Consider the following 27155-nt stretch of genomic DNA (forward strand, 5'->3'; position numbering starts at 1 on the left):
TTTTGTAGAACTTTCTGAACTCCAGCAGCTGTCCAGAGATCCAGGGCTATCTGTACATGAAGGAGCCAGGACGCAAGTCCTGGAAAAAGCTCTTCATGTTCTTGCGACGTTCTGGACTGTACTACTCGACCAAGGGAACATCCAAGGTACTGTGATATTTTAGCTTAACATAGACTCTTACTTACGTAAAATATTTCACATGATATTTTTTATATGTGCTTTTCCCAGCGTTGCCGGATTATTGCGCTGACAATGCATCGCAAAGCAACACACACACACACACACACACACACACACACACACACACACACACACACACACACACACACCCTCACACACACACACACACACACACACACACACACACACACACACACACACACACACACACACACACACACACACACACACACACACACACACACACACACATTTTAAGAATTGATTTATGTCCACACAAAAGGAAAATGCACAAGGACACAAACATTATGGGTGCAGTTATGTTACAATCACAAGCCTATGACACATGTTTGGAATCATGAATGATACAGCAAGAATGTCAGTCAGCAGCGTCTCTGATAGCCATATTCGTTCACACGACGGTGCTCAGGACTAGGCTATAGTCTCATATGGTGGCATAGACAGTACAACAGGGACAGTACAACACCTCGCAAGTCCTTCTGCCTCATCCTCTGGACACTCCAAGCTGTCGAGAGTTCGAAACGCTCCCACAACTGTCTGTGGACATGACACACCGCAGGGAAGTCACCGGGTCCACTGCCTCTCCTCCCGGCACCTGTTAGTGTTCACGGGAGGGACCAAAACAGGCAGCGTGGTCGCCGGTAGTAGACTACGTCGCTGAGTACATCTTGAAGTGATATCCTGACACACAGCCACCGCCACAGGAGTTGCAAAAGTTCCAAAAGCTGTACCCACTACATTAACGATGTTAGATGTTAAAGAACAAGCAAAGTTGGCGTCCACCGGCGTTACACCGTGCCGCCATTGCTGCGTGTGCGCACACACACACACACACACACACACACCCTTTCTCCCTCCGTATTCTTCTTCTCTCTCTCGCTGTTCGAGCTCTCCCCCATCAATCTCATTCAACCTGCTCCCTCCCTCCCACGTCCCTTTCCCTCCCCCTAAAGGCCTATTCATAGTTGAGTTTTCGGTGAATTCACCAGAACAAATCAACACGGAGCAAATAAAATCCGGGCAGTGCTATCCTGTGTCCTGAGGAGTTGCGCTGCCCGGCTATGCTCTGTGGTATTTTTTTTTTAGGTGATAGCGGTGGTCACCTCATCACCTGTCTACTAATAGACTATGAAAAGGCCTTAACTCTCCTCTCTGTTGCTGATCGAGCTCTTGTGTGACGTCACACAAAACAGAAACCGCTGCCTAACGATGGCAATTTGCAACAATGTTGGGCATTTCCAGTCCATTACAGCAGGGGTTCTCAACCCATGGGTCGCGACCCCTTGGGGGGGTCGCCAAATATCAGATTATCGTGCGCGTGTGCGAATCCATGTAACTCGAGAACCGTTCGCCCCAACGTCTTCAAATTTGCCACACACGTTCCGCACCACCACAGGGAGTGCTGTGCCCGGCGTTGAGTCGGTCGGACCCACGGTTGTCCAGAACCTCCACAAAAGGCCTCTCCCCAGACTCTGGACAGAGGCCCTAGATCTCCATATATAGAGCTGGCCTGTTCTGACATCACAACGTGTTCTGAAACTCCATATTTGGGCATGCCTGACAAATGACTCCATATATGGCCATAAAAGGGACACAGACATGATAACTGGGTGGGGCATTCATTTCTAACTTGCATCGTTCCAAGTAGGCCAGTGCCCAACGGGCACCGCTCTAGTCATATGTTAAATGTTCTATCATTACATACTGTGAAAATAGTCAATCTACAAGCTCATTGAAACACGTGTAGGTTGGGTTCGTCTATTTTTATTTTATTTCGCCTCTGACAATCCCAAGATCGGGAGACATAAGTGATTAAAACCTCTGAAGGCTCATAGTCGAAACACGTAAGCGTTTATTGGTGTGTGCCAATAAAAATACGTGGAAATGTGAGTACATTGTCATTTTGCATGTGCTACCTTTTTGGGACTTTTTTAAAAAATCCTATTTTTGATAGGTGTACTGGATTTTGGGTCTAGCACCAAATTCCAGAAATGAGAAAACCCATTGTTGACACGCAACCACTTTTTCTTATTCATTTGATGAAATCCTCGTCTCCACTCTCTCTCCCTTACCGTGGTTCAGGAACCGAGGCATCTGCAGCTGCTGGTAGACCTGGAGGACAGCAACGTCTTCACAGTTATCACAGGGAAGAAACTTCACAACGCCCCCACTGACTACCAGTTCTGCATCAAGGTAATGATGAGGAAGTGTAGTGGAATGGCATCTTGTATTCTCATGGTGTTCACCATTGCCATTGACAATGACATTTTCATAATTATAAGAGTCAGGCTTAATGGCTTATACCTGGTTTTGGGTAAAGCCTGGACACAAACGGCTTCTCTCTTATCTTGAGTTTAATTATGGTCTGATCCCTGAATGTGACGATCAGAACAGATATAATGTACACTACTTCTCCCCATGACATGTATTGAAGCACAACCACCACCACCTTGAAATTAGCGTTTTCGACTATTTGCCTCATCAATAACTGATTGATCCTGAAATCCTCAACGGTAAAACACTACATATTGTAGTGTTTTTGTGCTATACTATGTGAATCTACTGTGTGTGTGTGTGTGTGTGTGTGTGTGTGTGTGTGTGTGTGTGTGTGTGTGTGTGTGTGTGTGTGTGTGTGTGTGTGTGTGTGTGTGTGTGTGTGTGTGTGTGTGTGTGTGTGTGTGTGTGTGTGTGTGTGTGTGGTTAACAACACTATCGTCACAGTATTATATTTTATATCATCGCAATTTTGGTATTAAGATATTTGGTCCGAAAAATTGCGATATAGAGCACCGTCTGACGTCAATATTGGTAGAGGGCGCTAAGTCCACAGGTTCACATACTTTAAAAAATGTCACCACTGACCTAATGCATGTCAAAGGCTGAGCACCACTGACCTAATGCATGTCAAAGGCTGAGCACCACTGACCTAATGCATGTCAAAGGCTGAGCACCACTGACCTAATGCATGTCCTAATGCATGTCACCACTGACCTAATGCATGTCAAAGGCTGAGCACCACTGACCTAATGCATGTCCTAATTTATGTCACCACTGACCTAATGCATGTCAAAGGCTGAGCACCACTGACCTAATGCATGTCAAAGGCTGAGCACCAATGACATAATGCATGTCCTAATGCATGTCACCACTGACCTAATGCATGTCAAAGGCTGAGCACCAATGACATAATGCATGTCCTAATGCATGTCAAAGGCTGAGCACCACTGACCTAATGCATGTCAAAGGCTGAGCACCACTGACCTAATGCATGTCCTAATGCATGTCACCACTGACCTAATGCATGTCCTAATGCATGTCACCACTGACCTAATGCATGTCCTAATGCATGTCACCACTGACCTAATGCATGTCAAAGGCTGAGCACCACTGACCTAATGCATGTCCTAATGCATGTCACCACTGACCTAATGCATGTCCTAATGCATGTCACCACTGACCTAATGCATGTCCTAATGCATGTCCTAATGCATGTCACCACTGACCTAATGCATGTCAAAGGCTGAGCACCAATGACATAATGCATATCAAAGGCTGAGCACCACTGACCTAATGCATATCACCACTGACCTAATGCATATCACCACTGACCTAATGCATGTCAAAGGCTTGAACACCACTGACCTAATGCATATCACCACTGACCTAATGCATGTCAAAGGCTTGAACACCACTGACCTAATGCATATCACCACTGACCTAATGCATATCACCACTGACCTAATGCATGTCAAAGGCTTGAACACCACTGACCTAATGCATATCACCACTGACCTAATGCATGTCAAAGGCTTGAACACCACTGACCTAATGCATATCACCACTGACCTAATGCATGTCAAAGGCTTGAACACCACTGACCTAATGCATGTCAAAAAAGGCTGAGCACCACTGACCTAATGCATGTCAAAGGCTGAGCACCACTGACCTAATGCATATCACCACTGACCTAATGCATATCACCACTGACCTAATGCATATCAAAGGCTGAGCACCACTGACCTAATGCATATCACCACTGACCTAATGCATATCAAAGGCTGAGCACCACTGACCTAATGCATGTCAAAGGCTGAGCACCACTGACCTAATGCATGTCCTAATGCATGTCACCACTGACCTAATGCATGTCAAAGGCTGAGCACCACTGACCTAATGCATGTCAAAGGCTGAGCACCACTGACCTAATGCACGCTCCAAATGGAAAAAGGTTGAGAATCACTGTGCTACATCATCATGTGGGGGGGGGGGGGGGGGGGGGTGGTAAGGCGGCTTTGCTCGCAAGATTGGCTCACGTTTCGGTCATAATCAGATACAAGGAAAATTATCAAGTGGTCTCTAGTGTGTGTGTGTGTCAGAGGGCAAAGGGTTAACACCACTCGCCAGGGGTCCGAATAGACATTAAGCACTGTGTGTCCCACCCCGGGGGTTATCCCTGGTGGGTCAGCAGCAGATCTGGGATAAGCCCAGTGGGATAAGCCGGGATGGGGACAGAGAATCTGGCCTGCTAAAACGAACCCACCCTTAACACACCCTTCTGCCACATGCACGTAGTCACACTGCCCCAGGGCTTATTTTCTTATTCAGTTAACTTTTTTAATTTTTATTAGTTAAATAATCTAATTAAATTGGCAGTCGTTCTTTGATAATTTGTTATGTTTATAACATGAAAGAATCAATGTAAAAACATTCAAATAATAGTTTTTAAGTTATCAACTAAATCGATTAGTCTGGTCTAGCACTTTTGCCCTGTTTATTATTATTTATACTTTGTCGTACAAAAGAAGCTTGAAAGAATTCAGGGTCACAATGCATCGCCATACGATACATTGTGAGCTTGTACAGTAATGTGCCATTTATGCCAATTTTGATTATTTTATTTAAAGGGGATGACAAAGGGGAATGTCATCAAGATGTACTTCACCATGTTAATGATTTATTCAGACCTCCAGACCAACAGCCATATGAGATGTTTTTATTTCTATTGCACATTGAATACCCAAGGCAGTTAACGGTATATATACATGCAAGGCATTTAAGAGGAAAAATTATGATGGTGTATTTAATACTATAAGCACTTAAATAGTTATGTACAAGCGTTGCTCATGACAGAATGACAGAATAAATAGGTATATGGCTCAGAATATATAATGTTGATCAGAATATTTACAAAGGCTCTGCAGAATGTGAATAGTTACTTACAATGACAGGAGTTAGGACAACGGACTAACAAAAGAAAAGATAATAACAAACCTAATCCTAACTCAAAACCCTGGCATAACTACAACTTAAACCTACCACACGGACGTCCTCTCTCACAGGCACAAACAAAGCAGAACTGAACAGAAACACAAACTACTGAAAAGTGGCTAAACATAACGAAACATGGCATCGGCTGCAGGGAGAGCTACCGTAGCGTTGCTACTCCAAGAGCTGTTGCCACAGACTGCGTTTATAAAGCCCACACTCCAGGAAGACAGCGGAGTCACGTGACCGCCTGGCCAGTGGGGAACATCAGGTGATCAGGCCTATGTCACACCCACAGGACGGTGGCCCATGACAGGAGGACAATTGCCAAACGATAACATGTCCAAGGAAACTCATAATAAGACAGCCTACTGACATATAGAGATATAGTACTAATCGGACACAATAATAATAATAATAATACATACAGCCACAGGCTGTCACATATATATTTTTTAAATATTTACTCGTGAACCATTCAAATGTGTCCGTGACGTGACCCACAAATGGGTCCCAACCCAGTGTTTGTGAACCAGAGCTTAGACTGCTGCCCCAAAGCTCTGGTGCGAACCGTTGTTTAGTATGTATGTATTGTGGTGTTTTTGCACACACACACACACACACACACACACACAATATTTCAGCAGGCGTGACAGTGCAGGATGGGGTTAGAAGCTTTGATGGAGGGCTCTGTTGTGTAACCATGGAGATATGAATGAATGTATTCATGGGGACGGGGTTATTCAAGGATTCTGTAGGTCACAGGGCGAGCCTCACATGCTTCTTATGGCTAGGGCTGTCACTCAGCACCACCATGAAATTACTTTTATTGATGAATTCATTAATGATTTGCCATACCTATGTTTGATTACTTTGTCTACTTACTATTTGTATATTATCTTTGGTGAGAACCACATATAGGCCCTCCATGGGTTTCTTTTCTCAGCTGCACATAGTTCTCTTACCTTTTTTTGTACTGTTTTTATTGTGCGAATAAACTAAACTAAATGATTAATTGTCATACTAGTAATTAACAATGACATTTTGTTTTTGTCATTGAACATTGAAAGATACAAAATACATTTATGTTTGCCTTTTAGGCTTCGTAAATAAAAGAAGAATCATTTAAAAAAAGAAAATTGAATGTGGAAACAATGATGGTGATTATACAAAATGAATGTGATTATGTCAAATAATTGCAATTAGGTTACTGCGTAGTAATTGTGACAGGCCTACTTGCGGTCGGACGTAAAGGCCCTCTATTCCAGTGATTCTAATTTCAAGAACCCCCAGTTTTTCATGCACATTAGGATACAGACCCCATTTAAAACCTCTCTCCCATCGATACCCTGTCTCTATAGGACCCCAATCTACACTGTCAAATCCTCAAACATCCTTAATGCAACACTGAGAGTGTACAAATGTTTGCTCTCGGTGTTACAGACACGTTGGGGTCCTTTTGGACCCCTAGCGGTCCCCAGACCTGACATTGAGAAACGGTGCTCTATTCCTATCTGCTTTCTTGACACCGTACTGTACATACACTTGACATTTTGAAATGCCAAGTGCAACGAGGATCCATCACATCACTGTGAGCGTCGGCCATACTTCAAAGTCGTCTTCCTGTGTACAGAAAACCCTTGTCTTGTCGTCCCTCAGACCCCCTCCTGTCTGCGTTATCACTCTTTTGTGTATCTGTGATTGTGAACATTTTCTTTTAATTTACTAACGCCAAATAATGATCATAAAACAATTAAAATGTACCTCTGTATTGGGAAATGAGTGTGAACATTTTTCAATAATGTGTGGTTGTTAGAAAATGCGCACCATTTGGGAACCACCGCTTGTGTCCAAACTAAGGGTTGTGTTATGTGTCGTCCAGCCCAGTAAGGTGAGGAGCGACTGTAAGGAGTTGAAGATGATGTGTGCCGAAGACGAACAGAGCCGGACCTGTTGGATGACGGCCTTCAGACTGCTCAAGGTACAAGACACTGCAAGAACCACTCTAATAACACTCTTTAGGACAGCTCAAAATGCTTTGCATTGCCAGTAGCACAAATCTATTAAAAGCGTAAAAAGATGAAATATTAACATATACAAGGATCGTGCTGTGAAGATATACAAGGATTGTGCGGCGATATAATGGAAGATTAAAAAATTGACCCATCCTTTTGTACACTCCTGAGTTGAATTGACACTCAAATATTCTGTAGCGTACTTCACCATACTGTGGTGTTATTATAGGGGGCATACATACAGTATAGCATTAATCATAGTTGTCATGGTTATACATGTCCTCATACACGTGTTATGCTGCCATAGTTATGGTGTAACCATGGTTACACATGTTGCGCTGTCATCGTTATGGTGTAACCATGGTTACACAACACATGTTACGCTGACATAGTTATGGTGTAACCATGGTTACTGTTCCAATGTGTCCTAGTTATGGCCGTTTGCACAGCTTTATAGTTGTCAGTTAAGTTAATGGTGTATCATGGCTGCCATGGTCAGTATATGTGAGTTAGATCTAACAGTCAGCCGCCTAGTTGCCAATGAAGAATACATTAATGTCAATATCTCTCTTTCTTTCTCTTTGTCTTTATAGTATGGAATATTACTTTATCAGAACTACAAGGTTCCCCAGCAGAGGAAGTCTCCTCTCTCACATTTCTCCACGCCTGTGGTAAGGATCTCTGCCATGAATCACCTTCTAGAAGCCCAGCTAGATGTCCTCCATTCAGGCATGGCCCAGCTGATCTATTGATCACTTTCGAGCCTGCGTCCCTGTCTTGGGCATGTCATTATAATCAAAACATGTAGAAAATCGTGTTGTGTGCTTGCAGATGGGCTGCTTTCACCGCGCGACACCATTGTATGGCGTCTGTGTGGGTTGGATTGTCTGCATTTTCCTTAAGGGATTTTGTTAAACACTTGCTGAGCTGAAGTTTCTCACCAAATGACCATTGACCATAATTCACCCCGCCCGCGTAATGCGCGTATGATGTAATGTCCAGATGTCCGCTGTGTGAACATGGTCAATATTGTTGCTCTTGGGTTTGATCTGTGGCAATGGGGTTAAAATAATATTCCAGATCTGTTGTTTGTTGATTGGCATAGTTCTCAGATTTGGGTCAGGGTGCACAGTAAAACTATCAATAAATCAATCAGCGCTCTATAGCATAATGTACGACTCACACATAACGTCTTGTACACACACACACACACACACACACACACACATGCCCATTATTTAATCGGCATTTGAGCCACAGGCACGGACCACCATTTGATGACACTTAGCCGCTCAGACGCAAAACTTAGAATGTGTTGTCGTTGAATAGGATTTTGTCCACAGTTCCATGCTGTATTGATGTTGGTACCATTAGGAGAGATAACAGGCAAACGTTGATCAAATTAACAATTATTCTACATTTTCTAATTGTATATGTAGTAAATTAAGTAATGCAGGTTCATTTGGTTTAATTTTGCGCTCTCAAGAGTTAAAGATCTAGAAGGGTCCATTTGGTTACCAACTCTCCATCATTTAGCTGCATGGGGACCCACTGGATCCGCCTAAAGGACCACTGGTGGTCCCCAGACCACTCGTTGAAAACCACTGATATAAATCAATGGTGGCTGTTTTTATATTTATCCATAAACAACTCCCCTAAAGGCATTGTTGTGTACAGTATACACAAGCAAAGGTTTTCTTATAGCAGTTCTGTCTGTTACTCGCAGAGTCATGTAAAAAGCACTCTTTCTATGAATCCGTTAAACGGGGAAAGCATCTGTCATTTTAGATTTTAGCGTTGGCTATTCCAAAATAGCAGATATGCAGCAGATATGCAACTTCACATTGTGCTTGTAGATATGCAGCTTAAAAAAAGAAAGAAAGAAAAAGAAAATGTTGAATGTGTTGCATAATTTACAAAAAGGTGTGAGAAATACTGATTTAGAAGGCCCCAATCAGGTCTTAATGTGTTAAATAATCACAGTAAACAAATCACATGCACACCTTTGAAGTAATCAGAATTCAACCAAAAAAGCATAACAAATTGGCTGAAATGAGCGGGAGATATGGCAAGAAATCCCAAGAGGAGGCTTCTGTTTCTCTTCGGAAGGGGCATTTGTGGATTGGCTGAAGTGGGACCCTCGCCGGTAGACAGGATTTGTCATGCCCCAGTGAGTGTGTCTGGCTTGTTTGACCTCTGCCCTCTTTGCCCCCCCCCCCCCCCCCCCCTCACCTCACCCACCACCTCCCCACCCCCGCCCCATGTCACTGTAGCGGAGTGTGTCTGAGAACTCCCTAGTGGCCATGGACTTCTCTGGAAGGACTGGCCGCGTCATCGACAACCCAGAAGAGGCCCAGAGCGCGGCTCTGGAGGAGGGCCAATCCTGGAGGGTAAGGAACATGGCCACATAGAGCCAGGCACTGTTGATTTTGACAGCATCATTTTGGTTTAGTTTTAGTCAGTTTTTTTTAATGAAATCCCATTTAGTTTTAGTTGTCTGAAATGTTTTTGGGTTAGTCTAGTTTTAGTCTATTAAATATAAGGTTTTAGTCGACTATATGTAGTCGACTAAAACCGTTGATTTTGTCGACTAAAATGTGTTTTGGCAGGCCTTGATGGCATAGTAATGCCTGATTTTACACGTTGTTGCATTCTGAATATAGCAGATCTACAAGCTTGTAGATCTATTTTCAGTGCGCAACCAAAACCTCTTAATTAGTTATTTTCTCCACTAGTCCCTTAGTCCCATTTTAGTCTAGTTTTTATTTGTTGACTGAATTGTCATTATATTTAGTCTTAGTTTTAGTCACCGTAGCTTCATTTTTATTTCGTTTTCGTCAGTGAAAAAAGGTAGTCTGCGAAATTCTTTCATCATAGGTTTAGTCGACGAAATCAACACTGGAGCCATGTCTGCCGGTCTATAGACAAATCCACGGAGTGATGACCTATATACCAGCTTTAAGCAATCAATGCTGCAGTGTCAATATGCGCTCAATGTGACACCGCAGCTATGATTGCGCTTTGATGCTTTTATTTGATAGGCTTTTATGCTTTTATTTGATAGTGACAAAGTTAGCTGACAAGAATTGGGAGGAGAGAGATGGGGAGTGACACGCAGCAAAGTTCGTCGGGATCGGGGGTCGAACCCCGACACGCTGTCAGGTGGATTAGCCGCCTAGGTGCCTGGACCACTAGGCCGACCCGGGCCCCGATCACTTTCTTTTGCTCCCGATCCGATTCTGATCATTTGATTTTGAGCATCTGCCGATACCGATTTTTACCGATCCGAATTTTATATTTTTACAGAACACTTATGCCATATCACAATAGTACAATATCCAAAATCACAGACAGTATCCAGTCTAACATCATGATATGGATATAATATTGATACTAGTGTGTCCCGATCAGGGTTTCTTTGCTCCCGGTCCGATTCCGTTCATTTGAGAATGAAATGATCACGTGATCGGATCGGGACAACCTTAACAGGTTGAGGGCCCAGGACGGAGATGTCGTACGGTCTGGTGCCCGAGAAGGAGATTGATAAAAAACGACAGAGATTGATGATATGAAAACCGGTCGCATCGCTCCACAGCCTAGGAGCGCTTGTTGCGCAACAGTGAGACGTCATCGAAAATGTTCCCCCCCTGTTTAGCCGACGACAACGAAAATCTTAAAACGTTAATAACTCGCGATCTATATGTGTTAGACGGCCCCCCGCTGTCCAGTCGCTAGTCGTGTTAGATTTAATCTTATCTCCCATTGTTGTCGATCGCCTCTAGAGTGGTTTGGCTACACTTAGCTGCTATAGCCACATCCGGAACAAAATCCGGTCCGTCTGTAAAATTTCTCTGTGTTTATATATATACAGTATATATCGCTGGGCACAGCTCTCTGGATTTGTCTATATACAGTGGTTTCAAATAGCTGAAATGTTTATTGGGCTGAAGTGGTCAATGTATGTTTTTTTGTAATAATAATGAAGATCTACAAAGTAACTAGTAACTAAGGTTTTAAATAATTGTAGTGAAATTAAAAGTACAATATTTACCTCTGAGATGTAGTGTAGGAGTAAGAGTAGAAAAGTATTGGAAGTAGTTACATCCCACCACTAAGGGTAAGGAATATGGCCAGATAGAGCCAGGTCTGGGAGATATATATTGTTGGCCATAAGTTGCTTTTTATTGATGACACCGGTATCGGCAATTATGCAGCCGATGTGTCCCAATTTTTATCCTTTTAAAAATGTTTGAATGCGAAAGTATATATAAATACAATAAAATACGTTCAGTTTGTGTTTTATATTTACATGTTTGCTTAAATTGTTCTTTTAATATTGAAGTTCAATATTTATACGTCATTATACTCTAATATAAACTTTGATTATGGCAGGTCAGATGTTTGTTACAGATGTATATGTGAAATATGATTTTATTTCATGTTCAATAAAGAAGTGGGTCTGAAGGGGGGTGGGGGGCATTGGTTGAAACAGTAGATGGGAGAGTAGGAGAAAGAAGAAGAGCATGCATAGTTTCAGGATGTGGGGGGTAGGAGGGGTTAAGATCATAACATGGAAGGGTTTAGTTGAAGGGAAGGCTTGAGGCTGTGAAGTCGAGTCGGCGACTGTGGTTTGGCAGAGACACATGTGTTCTATTATACTTGAATCATGACCGAGGATATAAGGGCAGCAAAATCAGTTTCATAGTTTTAAATCACTTCTAAAAACCCATTTTCACAGACTTAGCATGTAATTAAGTGACGCGTGTGACTGTCTTTCTTTTTTAGTGTGCCTTATGTCTGTTATTCTTTGTGTCATACTATTGTATTATATTTGTTCTGCATAACTGTTAAGCACTCTGTAACTAAATGTACTGTATAAATATAGATTATCACTTGGGCATCCAATGCCAAATGCCAGGCAATAATTACTTTATCACATTTATTCACAGTGGCAATAAGAACATTGTCATTTGTTTTACACTTTAATTGAATGAATAGATTAACCTTACCGCTGACAGTGTGGGGAGGGAGCTGACTGAAAACCATGGCCATGCCATCTGCCCAAAGTTACAGATTGCCGCTCTGTTTTGCTTCCTTTGGACCTGAATAAAGTCCAATGGCTTTTTACTGTAGCGTAGCTGTACATCTTACCAAACTGTCATGGCAACAGCCATGTTTGGCAGCTGAGTTTAATCCATGTTTGACATGGTAGGCTCCTTAAAGCAGCAAAGGGCAGTTGCAGTGACCGTTAATCACGCAGTGGCACTTTAGATTGTGCTGATTGATCGGCTGCCATATCATTCAAGGACAACACAAAAGTTCCTAAGGGTTTGTTTCCATCGTGGTCCTATTTTGGTCCTTTTATCTCACCCTGACCCAGGGCAAATAGAGGCCGTATGTGTGATTAAATAATGTTGATTATTATTGGTGTTATTAAGTTGCTTGCTCATGTGTCATATTTATTTCTCCCTTCAGAAACGCAGCCAGCGTATGAATGTCCTGGGTAGTCCCAGCCCCCTCCACCCACCTTCTCTTAGCACAGGTACGCATATGCAGACCAGAACACTGTACTGCACTAAGCAGTCTTTTAATATTGGCAAAGCAATATCACAGAGGTTGTGTGAACAGGGTGTACGTACTCTCCAATTGTAAGTGCTACTGTAAATTAGAGCAATGAAATATTGTGATTGGTCTAAAACTGACTTTAACGCTATGGTCAACATTGTCCAAAGTCTCATAGTTGTTCATTTTTCAGTGATCCACAGAACACAACTATGGTTCCATGGACGCATCATGAGAGAGGAAGCTCACAAAATGCTCATACAGCAAGGCCAAGTAGATGGGTAAGAGCTCAGGTCTTGGAACAAATTCTACTTTTGCCCTTATTATAAACTATAAAGTATTGTATTTCTATTCTTTATAGTTTTGTTCTCATGGATAAAGTTCTCAGTCACCATGACTGATTTCAGTCATTTGGATTCTGGAGATGCCAGCATTTCTTCTATTCAAGCATAAGCAAATTAGCCAAAGTAGCCTATTCTACAAGCTCTCAATGCGTCGCAGACTCATGGAGAGCTTGTAGAATTTCAGAGCATTTCAAGTGGTCGAACTAGCATTATTTGCAGAAACATCTTCCATAATACCCTAATCGTCTCGGATATTTCATATAAAACAAACTTTAAAGCCTCATTTCTTCACCTGATTGGCAGAAAGTATGTAACGGCAGGAAGTACGATATCATTTACATATTGTGTTAATTGTTTAGGAAACGGCACTAGTAGTGTGGGCGCACAAAGTTTCAGTTGTGAGATTTTATTTTGCTTCAATCCATGAGTTCTATGACATGGATTGCTGTGTCATCTCCTCCATGTCAGGTTGTTTCTGTTGCGAGACAGCCAGAGCAACCCCAAGGCATTTGTCCTCACCATGTGCCACCACCAGAAGATCAAGCACTTCCAGATCCTACCGGTTAGTCAGTCACACATTTGACTCGTTCAGCAGGAGCACAAGGAAGAGGGGTAGATGTTATATCATCTAATGTTCAACAGTTTAAACTGCACACACACACACACACACACACACACACACACACACACACACACACACACACACACACACACACACACACACACACACACACACACCTCTTATCTATCTAGCTAGCTAACCCTATCCATCGATCACACTATTTCCCTGAATGTTTACTAAATATGTACTTTAAAAGACTGTTTTGTCCATGCACTGTGAACTTTATTATGTACTATATTGTCTAGGTATAGCACTTTATTTAATAGGTTAAGTGCATTGACTGCACATTTCTTAGATTCTAGTTTTTATGTATATATCTGTCTGATGTAGTTTTTTTTGTGAAGAGGACCACAATGGAACTAAGACTTCTGGCGTTATTGTGTTTTTATCCTCAGTGATGCTATGACTATCTATTGTGCTCTTTTTTTTATTCTTCTTGTCGACAAAAAAGACCAAAATAGCTGACACCATTGGTTGTATGGCCAAAGTATAGAACAGGGCCTACGGTTTAATGAGGCCAATTGTTTTAGTTAATCTGCTAGAATCTTTTTTTCTTCACTTCGATCTTTTTGGTATAGTATGTATGTACGGTATTAAAAAAACACAGTAATTGGGAGAAAATAATTAATTGCAGCCATAATCTGACCTTCAGACATGTTCTCTTTGTGTTTTAGTGTGAGGAGGATGGCCAGATGTTTTTCAGCCTGGATGACGGTGCTACCAAGTTCACCGACCTGATCCACCTGGTGGAGTTCTACCAGCTCAACAGAGGAGTGCTGCCCTGCAAGCTGAAACATCCCTGCACCGCAGTGGCCTTGTGACCCCGTTTATTCCCCAGGATCCCAACCTATCGCCCCTCACCCCGTCACCACCCCCCCCCCCTCCCAACCCCTCCTGGCCTCTCCACCACGACATGACATGGCTGGCTGGCGACACGAGGTTATACCGAGTTTTGTGGATGTGAAAAAGATGCAGCGAACCAGCACGGGCCCAGTGCTGTAGAGCGGTAACCTGATTTCACAAGCCCAGAGTTTTGTTTTCCTTTGGTTTTTTTCCACCGCTCGGGACCTTCTGTTGGTTCCCAGCATAAAGAAGCTCTGGCCCTGGCGCTGATCCCAACCTCCACACAGTCGTCAAGCGACCCCTGATTGTTAAATCGTCATCGTTTTTTACTGTTCAGTGTACAGCTCCATGAAAAGGAACTACACATGGACAAGTTAGAAAACATCTGGTCAACTGGAGTGCTTTCTCCTCCCCCCACAGTCCCTTCCCCCACCACCCATGGTCTGATAAGCTGTGGTGCCCCCTCCTGGTTTGACAGAGGCAGGGTGCACCACCTCAGCAATCATCAGGGATGGACAGAGGACCTTCCGGGTGTGATTGGTTCAAATCGATCCTCGGAGGCCTCTCAACCTGTGCAGTCCAGTCTGGATAAGCTGACAAACCCCGTTCTCCCCTTGTGAACCTTTTTGATGTGGCCTCAATGATCTCTGCGGTGTTCCTGTTCCACACACTTTATCAGCGCAAGCCACCCCCTCCACCCCAACACAAACTCGGATGCGTTTTATACAAGGCCAATGGGAAGAGAAAAGATAAAGGCAAACGGAACAGAACAAACACTAGGGTTTGTTGAAAGGGCAGTGGAATGTTTAGTCAGGAGCGCTTTAACGGGCCTCTTGTAGAGTTGATTACTTGATGTCATTTTTAATGCTTTTTTTTTTACTGTTGATTCAATGCAGAACTAGTTTTGCACTCCCAGGGCGGACGGTCGACAGTCGACTGGCTGAATGAAGCTGCCCGCCCACCGTCCTTTCACCTCCTCCCATCTCTTTTCCTTCTACAGCTTTTTGGAAAGCCTGCATAAGAATTCTTCCAGCTCTGATCGGATTACAGTAGCATGGGAGTGAGCGAGTCTTGGCCTGATCGTGCGGCCCCTTCAGAGAGTTTTGGGAGCGTCGCCTTGACTGCCCAGCCCAGGCCTGTGGCCTGTACTTAACACCATCCAATCACTTCTGTAATTATGAAGGCGCTTCACAAGGCGGGCCACAGTATTAGAGGGGTAAGAGGAAGGAGATCGAAGAAGACTCTTGTACAGATTTCTAAAAACAAAATGTGTTTTTGCCCCATCACTCTACCCCCTGCTTCTTCCACCAATTTTGGAATGTTGAATCTAAAAGGCTAAATATTGGATTTACGGTCAGTGAGGTTGTGTATGAATGTCATTTTTTTATTCCTAAAGTCTGTTCTAAGCTCACTGCTTGCACATTGTAATTGGTCTGAATGACGGTCTCTCCAGCAGCTTGGAGATGCTCGTGCAATTCTCGTTTAAGGATTCAGCCCTGAGTGAACAATCTTGACCACTGTTCCCTCCACTCCAGTTAAAGACAAATCAACGAAAGCACTCCCAGAACTGTTATTGTATTTATGTTGAATCAAACAAATGACTTGAAACACGGACTCAACTGGCGGAGCAGCAATACCCGGTCAAATGAGTCCCACTTGCCTTAAGTGAAAAGAGTGAGCCTTGTGTATGAAATTAATGCTGTATTGTAATGCACATACAATAACTCAACACCCAAGATTTTAAGAAAATGGACTGAATATCAAGCATTTGTATTTAGCCATCCACGTGTGGTTTTATACTGTTAATTTAACAGTGGCCTCCTCAGCTTTTCTGGTATTCTGGTATTTCAACTTCAGCAGCCATAGCTTCATTTCACATTGTCCTGTCTTTATCCAAAACAAACGTGATGATCGTACATGAATGGCAGTAAGAGGGCAGTAGGCAAGGTATGGTAGTTGTAAGAACCAGCTGGTCCTTTTTTCTCTTCCTGTCTTGTCATGTTCTGAACTATTGTCACGGGACAAGCAAATTGAGACCTGTGGGCCATGCAAGCATGTGACATAATACCTGCTCACAAGGCTTGCAATAGATTTAGCCCCCACCCTCAACTCCTGTCTGCCCCATTCGTCCCGTGCCAGATTTACAGTAATTAGGGTTAGTGCTAGGCTGCTGGACTCCCTGCCAGGCCAGCTCTCTCTCTGTCTTTCTCTCTCTCTGTAACGTCATTGTCACTCATGCCACTGCCACCACCAATTAACCAATCACTTATTTCACTGACTCACCAGCTCTGTGCTCCACCAATCAGGCCTTAGTCAGCCAGGGCAGACTCTCCAGGGATTGGATAATGCTTGAAGCCCCCTATGTCCAGCCTGTAAGCTATGACCCTGTGGTGAATGTGTGTGTGGATTGCCAGACTGTTGTATTCAAGATCACTAAAAGGGCAGGGAAAGTAAAGCCCAATTATTCATACTTCTTCAATGCGTCAGTTTTATTCTTAATTTATTTTGTAGTGGAATGTCGGCTGTTTTCCGCAATCGACGTGGTTGTGCGTTGAAGTATAAATAAGGCTTATGTTGGGTTGTTATCAGACCTTTTTGGATGCAAGAGGTTGCTTGCCTTTGGGTTCACCCTCCAGAAATGATATGGAAACATGCCTAATTTATGCTCCGTCGTTCGACAGTGTCACAAACCAAAAATAGCAGGTCTATAAGCTCACAGCGGCAATGCATAGTAAGCTTAATATGTCGCTATTTCTGGTCAGCTGTGCCATCGTGATCAGGATTTTGTCAGCCCTTCAGGATGCGAGGGATGGACTGGAGTTGCTCGGTACCTTGTTTTATGGAGTAGGCTAATTACCTGCATGTCCAGTCCACTCACAGACAGTAGAGGTTCTGTGCAAAGAAAAGAAAAAACACATCCGCATGGGTCACTTAGGACAGTACAGCACTGTCCTGTAGAAGAGAGCTAGCGTTTTTATCTCTCTCCTCCTCCCTCCATCTTAATCACTGTGTTATGAATGCAATCCTTATACACAAGTCCAACTATATGACTATACAGTATCTATTTTTAAGTATGTGAAGCTATGGAGAGGATGTAGATGTTAACACTGTACCTAGGTCACAGATCACTATGTAAGGGGCGTTATGTTTTTTGATCATAACTCCGTTTAAAATGAAGAATGATTTATTTTGTCCTTTTTTCCCATTATTTGATTGTATGTATATTGACTTTATTGTATATCTTTTTGTTTGCCACAAAAATGACCTTTTTATATAAAGAAAAAAGAATATACCAGAATATATACAGTATTAAATTAAGCAGATTTTTTTTTTCACAATCAAACTGGACTTTTGGCATGTGTAAAAGAAACAACTGATCAGTTCTGTATATAAGTTGACGGCCTTTTCGGAATTTACAGGTTACATTCACGGCTGTCAATTCTGTCAGCATCTATTTTACAATGATGCCATTAAGTTTGGATCTATATAGCATATCCCCCTTCTCTTCCTGTGCGTTTCTAACCATTCTACATAACCGACTCAGTCTTCAGAACAACAGTCAGCAGAGTGGAATATGTTAGTGCTGTAAAGTCAACACACACACACACACACACACACACACACAAACGGAGAATGTGGGGATATTCTTGTACACCTTTCTTTCATCACAAGCAGGGCAATTTGTATGCCGTGGCTAGAGAGGTTTGTGCATTTTTTTATTTTCATTTTACGGTTATTCTGATTTCAAGGTGCGTAACAAAGCGTGTTTGAATTAATTTCTTAAGCAAGCCTCTTGCAGCAGGTGCCTCTCTTTTCTGAACTACGCTACATAATAGGCAATAGAGTATGGAGCTCTTCGACACCTTCCGTCCAGAGTAATATACAGGTAGCTATGCCTTTGAACCACCACCTAACTGGAATTAATGCAGATTTCAGATCAATGCTTTTAAATTGAATTATTTCTCATTCACATTGGAGATTTCACATTGTAGAGGCAAGTCAGGCAGTCTGACTTGTCAACTCCTTATCTTTTTATGGATTTTAAGTCTTCATAAGCTGTTTTTAAAGTCAAATGAAACGTAAATATAAACATTTCAGGGAAAGTAAACGATCCATATCTAGTTAACAGTGCAGTGCATAAACATCCCCAGTGTGCTTTGCTTCATTCTGTAAATGTCTGAATGGCTCCCGGATCTATGTTGTATCCAGTTCAGGTATTTTTGTACAAATAAGGGACTGATATATTCTCTGTTTATTGGAAATTAGAATAAAATACATTGCTATAAACCAATTGGCTGGTCTTCAGTTGTCCTGTTGCCTGTCACCTGAATTGTTCTCCAGTCCACATGACTTCATCTGTGAACGCAGGCCACATGACACGAGTCGCTGAAATTGCAGCACTTCTCTCCACTCTCATTGTTCTCACAGTGTGTTTTGGAATCGTGCTGTTGCTCCAGAGCTCTTTGTGGTGTGGTGCGGTCTACTCAATCAGCACGTGAGGATTAGGTTGGGTCAGGTTGGAATGACTCACACTCACCAACCTCTCCTACTGTAAATGTAATCTGCTCATTGCCAATTGGCTCCCTGTTCCTCAGAATTGATAGTTTCTAAGGTTTCTAGAAGTGCTGTAGAGCAGTGGTTCCCACACGTTTTAGCTCATGATCTAAAAGGGACATCTGATGTCTCCCGGCGACCCAAACTAGTGAAAATATACTATCCTGTGAGCAAGATTTGAGTATTTTCCCTATCTTTGAAAATGTGTGACGGTATGAAATAGTGCTTTAACAGGGTTTAAAACACTAACAGGGTTATTATGTTTACTCTGGCTCTTGTGTGCGTGTAAATGGCTTGATTCAGTATTTGATATAAATTTGATCAGACACAACGCTCCTATATAAGCCCATTCAACTTCTGAACTTCTCAACTGTTGACCCTAATTGTTAAACACAAGTTCCTGATATTAATATAGGTGAGCCTTAAAGGGATTGTGACATAAAAATAAAAATAAATTGTAATTTTTCTTAATTTGTTTTTGGTTTTCTGAGCTCAATTGCATCTAAAAAACCTGAACTTTTAACATTCAGTAGATTTTCCTGTGGTCTGGGATTTTCTGGCTCAAACAAGTGCTCTGATTTTCCTGCCGTTTGTGATATCACAGCCTGCAAATCCTATGTCAATGGGATGTGCCAGCAGATGTCACTGTTTTAACTCTTTTGCCTGTTTTCATTGCAGCTCAAAAGGCTTCCAAGCCCCAGAGAAAACTCCAAACCACAGAAAATCCACTAAATGTTCAAAGTTCAGGGTTTTTTTGTGTAATTGAGGACATAAAACCTAAAAATAAATGAAAATGAATGTCATGAAACCTTTTAAGATTCTGATCTAGTGATCTCCCCTTGTACACAACTGCTGTGTAGAGGACATTCATTTTTATAGATGGGATTTCCCACCACCTAGTGGTGATCTTTAGAACTTCATGAAGAAAGGTGGTACCTCACGGTGATGGTGGCGTGAGCCGTGAGGTAAACCCGGTTACTGAACTTAAATGTACAGTAAAACCATGTAGATACTTTAACTGACACCTTGGATTTTTTTTCTTTTCAAAATCTTTTTATTCAGGTTTTTTGTAACAGAAGCCATGGGGCAAGTATTAAACAGACATATAAAATATAAAAATAAAACTCAATCCCCTATCCCACCCTCCCCCCACCCACAATCCCAAGGATAGTCGGAAAAACAGTCTGGAGGAAATTATATATATATATATATACACATATACACAAAAATACATGCATACATATTAAAAAAAAAAAAAAAAAAGATGCCACCTTGACTTTTATAATAATGCACAGTAGTAGTTGTGTTAATATAATACAGCTGCACTAGCATGGTGGTCATACTGTGTCGACTCATGTGTAAACCTGCTGTTGGGTATATAGATGGCTACCACTACTTACATTTTACATCAAATTCATACATTTTATTTGGTTTCTCCTCTGACCCATAATTAATTGCAACACGAGTAGTAACTCAAGCTGAACATGTAGAATTAAATGCATTCTGATCTGTGATGTGAATAGATAGTTAATAGTTTAAAAAAATAGGAATTTTGCTGTGGGTGCTGGCGGCGTGTTTCCTCCTCCGCGTCATCAGTGCCCATACCCAAAGGCGGGGTTGGCGAAAGGATATAGGTACACACCCATTCCCTGTCACACTATTCCTGAAGAAGATCCTACAGGATCGAAACGTTGAATCAAATAAACCAGTGGAGCTGAGTTTTTCATACCAGTGTTGCAGACTCAATTTTTTCTATTGTACTGCCTTTTGTCTAGCACCTGGGCTAGAGTGGAGGTGCATGCTCTATTTCCTTTGTTCGGGGTTGGCGAAAGGGCCTTTCTGAGTTTGCATGTTCTCCCCGTGTCCCCTAGGGTAGGTACCCTCACAAAAAACATGCAGTAATCCTGGTCACTAAACTGCCTCCCCCTGGCCAGCCGGGGCGCCTGATGGAGGGGAAAGGAACTGGTTGGAATAACGTGTACCAGGGAAACTCCCCCCCCTGTCAGGTGTAAAGGAGCAACTTGGACACTCAGGCATGAAGGAAGCATGAGTTCAAGTCCGTTGCTCTCCCCTTGTCCCCCATATATGGGGACTAGGTTGGTGGAGGGTGTGTAGAGCCCAGGATCACATTAGATGATTGACACAGGGGTTACAAAATCATGGGATAGAAATATATATATATATATATATATATATATATATACTGTATATATATACAAAAAAATAATAATTTAAATATTTCCAAAAAGGTAGCACAGTATCCAAAAATTAAACAAGCGGTGGACAAAGTACTCACATTTCCATTTATTGGCACACACCAAAAAGGAATGCTTACGCGTTTCGGCTATGCAGCAGAGCATGAAGGCTCTGATGAAGGAATTTTGGATTTTTTTTAATTCCTATTTTTTATAGTTAGTCAGATAGTTAATACTATGCACTACGCAGGCAGGAATATGGACATGAAGTGTATAAGATGAAAGATGTACAATGTCTGAGTGTTTTGTTTTTGTTTTGTAATTGTATTGTTTATAGTTCTCTTTCCTGTGTAAGTCGGCTGTCTTTACTTCTCCTGGCCGAGTTTGGTTCATCTAAATTATTTTTCTGGCTGGTTACAGAGATGGTTATTTGCTGACAGGTTGCTCAGGTACAAGGGATCTGTCAGCATTTGGCAGTAGAGGTTGTTGTGGCTCCTCTTCATGTGCTTATTGACTTAAAGGCAGGAGATTGGGATCTAGAGAGAGAGAGAGAGAGAGAGGAGGGGGGAGAGAGAGAGAGAGAGAGAGAGAGAGAGAGAGAGAGAGAGAGAGAGGGAGGTAGACAGAAAGGTGGGAGTGGGGACCAGGGGAGAGGCAGCACCGGTGCTAGTTGAAACTGGCTGGTTACAGAGATGGTTATTTGCTGACAGGTTGCTCAGGTACAAGGGATCTGTCAGCATTTGGCAGTAGAGGTTGTTGTGGCTCCTCTTCATGTGCTTATTGACTTAAAGGCAGGAGATTGGGATCGAGAGAGAGAGAGAGGGGGAGAGAGAGAGGGAGGGAGACAGAAAGGTGGGAGTGGGGACCAGGGGAGAGGCAGCACCGTGCTAGTTGAAACCATTCATGATCTGTTCAATAAGGATGTGCATGGATGGACCAGCTGGTGGGAGTGTTTGCTGGTATTTATAGCCTCTCCCTCTCCCATAATTGTTTTCTACACTCACAACTCTGTGGCTATGCCGTCGATGGGCCTGATTGTCAACGAACAGACGGTCTCCACTACAGGGATGAGGTCAGTTCTGACCACAGTGGTGTCATGAGAACAACCTTGCCCTCTATGTTAAGAAGACCAAGGAACTGACTGTCGACTACAGGAAGCAGAGAAGAGAGCACGGCATGCCCCCATTTCCATCAAGGGTGTCGCAATGGTGAGGGTCATATCAGTGACTGCAAAGTTCCTTGTTACACACATCTCCAAGGACCTCAAATGGTGTTGAAAAGGGCTCAGGTACATCACAATCGCAAGGCTCTTAGTTTTGATGTCTGTGCAGTATCTAACAAACATCATAGGCTGCCCACAGTGCCCAGAAGTCCAAATTTGGACAACCGTTTGTACTAGTGTACATCTCTATTACGTCATACCTAAGGCACTATATAATGACAGCAATGAACACAAACTATATTCGCAAGCAAACACGACTTCGGTGGCAGTTGAGTTTAAGCCAACGACCGCACTAAGCACAGAGAAAATGTTCAAGAACACAGAACAAAGCAAATACTTTTCCATCCTGTACAGCGCTGACCAGAGACCTCTTTGCCTATGGGATAAAAAGAAAGGGATTGGTCACATCAAGAAAATCCAAGACAAAGACATCCAGTCACCGGTCATGGAACTAACCGCTGAGGGCACTAACGTCATTACCACATACATCGCGTGTCCCTCAGACCCCCGGCAGACTCTGAGCATCACACTTCCCTTTCTCGTCATGATTATCAAGAACCTCAACGAGGATTTCACCTTCGAAGTCCAGGTGCTGGACGATAAAAATGTCCCCCGTCGGTTTCGGGCGAGCAGCTACCACTGCAAGGTGCAGCTGAAGCCATTCACCTGCACCTTTCCCATGAGACTGGAGGACGACTGGAACCAGATCGTGGTCAACCTGCAGGATTTCACCGAGAGGGCGTATTCAACCAACTACGCGGAGACGCTACGTGTGCAGATCCACGCCAACTGTCAACTGTGGAGGGTGTATTTCACGGACCGAATGTACTCGGAGGACGAGCTTCCGGCAGAGTTTAAGCTATATCTGCCCGAACAGTTCAAGGCCGATGTAGCCTCCCAAATCCCAGAAGACTCGGAGGAAGTCACATGACCCCGGATCCACTTCTGACGCCGGACGACTCCAATTCAATGTTTGTGGTCAGTCCACATTCTGGCCTTTACTTGTCCTGGTTGGAGGAACAGGGGAAACTACTCTGTTACCAAATGTATCGTATAGGCTGTGGAAACCAAGTGTCTGCTTTAAGAGTTGTCACACATTTGTCTCCCAGGCCTAGACCAGGTGTCACAGTGGGTGGGAAGACCCTGGTCCAACAAAGTCATGCCTGTGTGAAAATATTTATGGGAAAATATTTGTGTTAATTTTTATTGCCAATATTGAATGAGTCATGGGATACAATGGTCCTTGGGTCTATTTGACACTACTTCCAAAAGATAATCTCTGGAAGGTAGCAAAGCTTAATTTTTTTTGTTACATAATGGGATTTTTGTTTGTCAAAATTGCAGTTGTTTCGTTTTACTCAACTTAATCTGTGTGTTGTGCATAAAAAGGTGATCCAGAAGTGGGGGAGAACCCCCAAGAGATTGTTTAATTAACTTTCCACCTCAACTTTCCACCTCAATTCAATACCTTTGTTGTCACCTTGATTGATAGATGCCATACTATGCAGATCTATGTTCATTACCTGTTCACAGTGTTATTTACTGTATGTTTTTTGCCTGACCACAAATGCTGTCACTTACATACTGTAGCATCTGTTTAGACAGATGCTAGGTTTGATGTTTACCTTAAGTCTTAGTTTATTTGAAGCACTCACTTGTTTTATTTGCACTGTACTTTAAGTGACCATTTAAATTCTGCTAAATGCCTAAATTGTTAATTGTTTATTATACATCCAGTTCTTTTTGGTTCTGAGAAAGTCTAGCCGTCTACATCTGTCTGTCTGTTTCTTACAAACCACTGCATTGAACATCACCAAATGTTTACCAGCGTAAAACCCCGCTATACTTTTGAAATACATACTGTAGTTCACTTTAACAATGGAAGTCAATGAGCATAATTTACATACAGTATGATGATGTCATCGACACGTGATGATTGTCTAGCTGTCAACATCGGTATCCACTCCACTAGCAAGCGTTAAAGCATAGTCATGCCCAAGGCCTGGAACATCAGACATCTTCTTTCAACACCATCTACAGTTGTGTTCCCTTCGTTTTTGCCTGGACGTCAAATCAGAATCTAGGTTTTAGAGGTACCTAGTCCAACCCCCAGATTCTTAGCCACACCCCTACATTTATTTAATGTGCAGTGTGGCCATTAAGCCACAAAGTGACGTTTTCAGACTAGTGAGTACTGAGATTCCAGTGAGGTCCAGTGAGTCGCTTCTCCATTCTCGCCTCCTTCTCGTTCTCACTTCTCACTTAGTGAGAAGTTCTCACTTCTCGCTCTCGCTTCTCTCTCTCACTTCTCACTTTTCTCTCTCACTTCTTGCTTCTCGCTTCTCAATTATCACTTCTCGCTTCTCTCTCTCACTTCTCACTTCTCTCTCGCTTCTCTCTCTCGCTTCTCGCTTCTCAAATCTCACTTCTCGCTTCTCACTCTCAGCCACTCTCCTTCACTTCTCTTTTTCACTCTCTTTCCATAATAGGACATGCATGTTGTAAATAATAACTTATTACACAATTACGTTTGTAGATTATATATTTTATAAGAGGGTCATGAACCACATGAAGTTGTGTCTAAGCAGTTGTATAAAAGCAGCATTATGTAACTGTCCTCTTCGACCCTGGATTTGAACCCGGTTTCCTGACATTTTTACCATTTGAGCTAATAGAACCAGCCTGCTTGAAGATGTAATCTTGACTATTAGGTCAAAATTTGTGACAGATCCTGTGTCCAGGTGAGACATGACCTTTCGCACAATCTATCTCTCTAATCTCTCAATAGCAGAGCAGGGAGACAAAATACAACCACCCCAATTGTATAACATGTCTACTATAGAGATTGGACAAAATTAAATTTTATTCATTCAAAGAAATCTACATATAAGGCTTTAAAATAAAATAGAATTAATCCATATTGTGTTTTTGTTGCCCGTTTGTTTTTAGTGGGGACTACAGATGAAACTGATCATCTCCGCTAAATCCGGTGTATTTACAGTATTGTTCATTAATTAATATGCACCATCCGTCTAAATAAACAAAGAACGAAAAAAACATTGCATGGATGCACCTGGGACATATCCTCAGTGATGTATCCCATGGTCATCAGGGTTTCGGGTCTCACAACATCATACCCCTCACTCAGGTGACCCAGCCCGGGGTGATCAAGTCCCGACTTACGTCCCAGTAGCTACCCACGATCAGTCCCATTAGGGAAAGACCAGGGCCACACAATGTGCCGCTCCCAAACTACTCTGCTGGGACTGGGAGGTCTGGCGCGTGGAAGGACTAGGCTCTGTGGGTTGACTCCTGTCCGGGCCCCTCCTATGTATATCTAACCAGGTCCAGGACTATGAGTTACAAATAAAGTACTAGTAACGAATGACCTTGGATATGGTCAAAAGTGAGCTGAAATGTCTTTTACTGTATAGATGATTTAGAATTAGATTATATATACAGACATAATGGCCAAAAGTCAGAACTGATATAGCATAAAATATTGCCAAATAAATCCTTTAGATGGCATTTATTTGGCAATATAAACCATCATAGTCCACCAGAATGTGAACCCAGGCATGAGTACAGAAATGTTGAGTATGGGTCCCCAGCATGTAGAAACTGCCGGATGCTAACTTGCATGTGTTGAGCAATTTTCATAATTGGCATAATATCTGACAATACTATTAACAACCTATTATGGAGAAAAAAAATCAATCATGCTTTAAGTTTCATTTATTTCATTCATTATTCATTCTCGAGAGACATTGAGGTTTCCCAGTTCCCTCATGTGCAGTTTCGTCGAGAAACTCGAGATACAGTACAGTATCTTGAGTACAGTACAGTAAAACAACAAAAACAGAACAGCAACATTTCCTCATTGTGTGATCTATCATCTAATACATGTTTAAAACAGTTGCAGACACTTGGGGGTAAGTCTGCAATCAAATTAAAATTGACCGTGTGTAATGGGAGAGCAGATCTTTAATTTAAGCTGTAGGTCATTCCACGTGGTTGGGGCACTAAAACAAAAGGCTGTTTTCCCCAGTTCTGTGTTTACATTTGGAACCTTTATTAGTGTAAGCCCTATCTATATGTTACAGGATTCCAGCAGAGCCTTAATATACAACAGTAAAGTCCCATCAATTGCTTTAAAAATAAATACCAATGTTTATCCCAGCTTTTACACATTGAGATCTCCCAGCCAGGTAGCTCTGAAAGCAGTGCATAATCCACTGTATCAAAGTCCAGTTAAAACGGGTGCTATGACAACGTACTTATTAGGTTCCCAAGTAGGCCGGTGGCCGACTGCGACAGGCACGTACAGGTCTA

General features: G+C 42.5%; 2 protein-coding genes across 3 annotated transcripts in view; both read left to right on the top strand.

Annotated features, from left to right (window-relative positions):
• The window catches only part of LOC310865323 (growth factor receptor-bound protein 10-like), a 92264-nt gene extending 73000 nt beyond the window's left edge, over positions 1-19264 (top strand). The window contains exons 9-17 of one of the 2 annotated variants that reach the window (XM_083774361.1): positions 9-146; positions 2284-2394; positions 7349-7447; positions 8075-8152; positions 9755-9871; positions 12957-13023; positions 13237-13324; positions 13856-13949; positions 14684-19264. In XM_083774361.1, coding sequence (XP_083630487.1) covers positions 9-146; positions 2284-2394; positions 7349-7447; positions 8075-8152; positions 9755-9871; positions 12957-13023; positions 13237-13324; positions 13856-13949; positions 14684-14830 — 939 coding nt within the window. In that variant the 3' untranslated portion in view covers positions 14831-19264. The remainder of the gene's footprint in view (positions 1-8; positions 147-2283; positions 2395-7348; positions 7448-8074; positions 8153-9754; positions 9872-12956; positions 13024-13236; positions 13325-13855; positions 13950-14683) is intronic. The other variant, XM_083774360.1, reaches the window with a different exon arrangement.
• Positions 19265-23130: 3866 nt separating this feature from the next.
• On the top strand, positions 23131-23754 carry LOC310865763 (cilia- and flagella-associated protein 20-like; the record flags this gene model as incomplete). Its single annotated transcript, XM_083774971.1, has 1 exon — positions 23131-23754. The coding sequence occupies one exon, from the start codon at positions 23131-23133 to the stop codon at positions 23752-23754; it is 624 nt and encodes a 207-aa protein (XP_083631097.1).
• Positions 23755-27155: the final 3401 nt, after the last annotated feature.

The sequence above is a fragment of the Protomyctophum parallelum genome (assembly GCF_964188405.1).
Source record: "Protomyctophum parallelum genome assembly, chromosome: 1".
In the NCBI taxonomy this organism is placed as follows: domain Eukaryota; kingdom Metazoa; phylum Chordata; class Actinopteri; order Myctophiformes; family Myctophidae; genus Protomyctophum; species Protomyctophum parallelum.